Genomic DNA, 2,194 nt, shown 5'->3' with positions numbered 1-2,194 from the left:
GGAACTCCATTTAAATTGGTTTCAAGAATTTTAGATTAAATACTTTATATTTCTAATAAATTTTTATTATTTTCCGCCAGATAAATTGGACATTTATTACTTAAAAGAAATTAATATAATATTCAATTTAAATGTTTACTAAAAACGATATTTTGAAACTAAAATATCCGATCTAAAATTTGAAAAAGTGCATCTCCGTTAGTCTTTTATAGAAGTGTCGTCTAAACGTTGATGATGTGACATTTCATCTGTATGTTAATGTGTACCAAACTTGAATTTGATTCAAATTGGTACCTGAAATTGCTTAATAATATCCAAATTAGTGCATTTTCAATTATAAAACTCTAATCCCCAAATTATTGTCTTCTCTTCTTCGATCTCTCTGTTGTCTTCCTCTCTTCTTCGTCCTCTCTGCTATCTTCAAGTTCATATTCATCCTGAACTACAACATCAATATATTTACCTAAAAACTATTTTAATTGCAAATTAATGTGGTTGGATTAATTTTAAGTTCAACATAAATTTAAATTATATGTATTCTTGCAAGTTCGTCCATTAAGCTAAAATATATTTTTCACTTTTAAGAAGATAACTATTGTCATCATCTTCAAGGTCTTAACATTACCTTTTAAGTTTGTCATCTTCCAATTGAACTCATGCAAAATTTTTTGTGAAATGGATGTTGCATAAACGGGTTCTTCACCTCCATCAACCCAACAGAAAAAAGTACAATGGATTTCATACTGCAAAGTAAAAAATGCAAGTGAATCCAAACTCAAAGTGAAACTATCTTAACATTTTCCTTAGAGTCATAACCTTACCTCATAGTTTGGACAACCATAAAATAATCTACCAGGATTCTCTGTCGTCGTTGAGTACTTCATCACCATCCAAAGTCTGCAATTATAAAATTCAAGTTTGGTACACATCACCATTTAGCTGGAATGCCACATCATCGACGTTTAGACGGCACTTCTGTAAGGGACTAACGGAGATGCACTTTTGGAATTTCAGGAATTTAATTGGTTATTTTAAAAAGTCGATGGCTAAATTGAATAGCGATTTAAAATTCAGAGACCATTTCCAGTATGGAAAAGTATATGGAACCAAAAGGTAATCAGCTAAAAAGTAAACAAAACCGTTTAATTAAAATCACTTTTTGAATATGTTTGAAAACTGCTCCTGGGATCACGGAGCACAAACCAAAACCCGATTTTTCATGGAGCCCAAACACATTTTGGCTGATTTTTGGCTGATATGCTTTTGGTTCCCTAGTTGTTCTGAGTATTTACTCGATATATATCTATATATAATAATCTCTAACATAATTCATTTAAATTTAGCTAATTTTTTCATTCAAAACGTTTTTAATAATCTCCTAACATATTTTTATAAAGTTTTTTTTATGTACTTTTATTTAAAACTTGTCACCTTAATTAAACAATAAATTTTTAAGTACAGCATAAAAGTGTCTCTAATGTTATTTATGAAAATTCTTAGTTGGTAATTAGTATCTATGCAAAGATAAATTACCAAACATCTTTTTAACTACTTACTAATTATTATTATTCAAATGGCAAATGATGATGTGAAATAGGAACCACAAATAGATCATTTTTCCTTCTCATAGTAATGCCAAAATCTTCTATCATGTCCAAATTCTCATGACTAACTCCAAAGGGAAGATCCCAATCAAAATAGTATAGTAATTGTGCAAGTGGAAGTTCAATGTTTGGTAGAGCAAATAACATGCCAGGACACATTCTCTTTCCTGCACCAAATGGGATGAATTCAAAATGGGATCCTTTGTAGTCAATTTCACTATCCAAGAACCTCTCAGGATAGAATTTCTCTGCTTCATTCCAATACTTGGGATCTCTTCCAATTGCCCATGAATTCACAAGCACTTGGGTTCCTGCTGGTATTGTGTATCCATTGATCTCACAAGTTTCACGACATTCTCTTGGAAGTAAAGCACCACCTGGAGGATGTAGTCTCATACTTTCTTTAATAATTGCTTTTAGAAATTGAAGTTCCCCAAGATCATTCTCGTCCACATAACCTATTTTTTGCATTAACATAATACAAAAAAATAAATAATTAAAAATGTATCCGAATAATTTAAAAAATTTTTGAATTTTATTATTGACAAAAATATTTTTAAATAATTTAAAAAGTAACAAAAATAATCCAC

The 2,194-nt window shown here is 30.0% G+C and overlaps 2 protein-coding genes across 2 annotated transcripts in view; both read right to left on the bottom strand.

Annotated features, from left to right (window-relative positions):
• LOC107608769 (premnaspirodiene oxygenase-like) overlaps positions 1-2,194 on the bottom strand; it is a 22,966-nt gene that overhangs the window by 13,733 nt on the left and 7,039 nt on the right. The window lies entirely within an intron of this gene.
• The window catches only part of LOC107608768 (cytochrome P450 71D11), a 2,979-nt gene continuing 2,233 nt past the window's right edge, over positions 1,449-2,194 (bottom strand). The window contains exon 4 of the mRNA XM_016310498.2: positions 1,449-2,062. Coding sequence (XP_016165984.1) covers positions 1,566-2,062 — 497 coding nt within the window. The 3' untranslated portion in view covers positions 1,449-1,565. The remainder of the gene's footprint in view (positions 2,063-2,194) is intronic.

Source organism: Arachis ipaensis, chromosome B07 (genome assembly GCF_000816755.2).
Source record: "Arachis ipaensis cultivar K30076 chromosome B07, Araip1.1, whole genome shotgun sequence".
In the NCBI taxonomy this organism is placed as follows: domain Eukaryota; kingdom Viridiplantae; phylum Streptophyta; class Magnoliopsida; order Fabales; family Fabaceae; genus Arachis; species Arachis ipaensis.
Note: the sequence above shows the minus strand (reverse complement) of the source record. Positions and strands in the feature narration are given on the sequence as shown.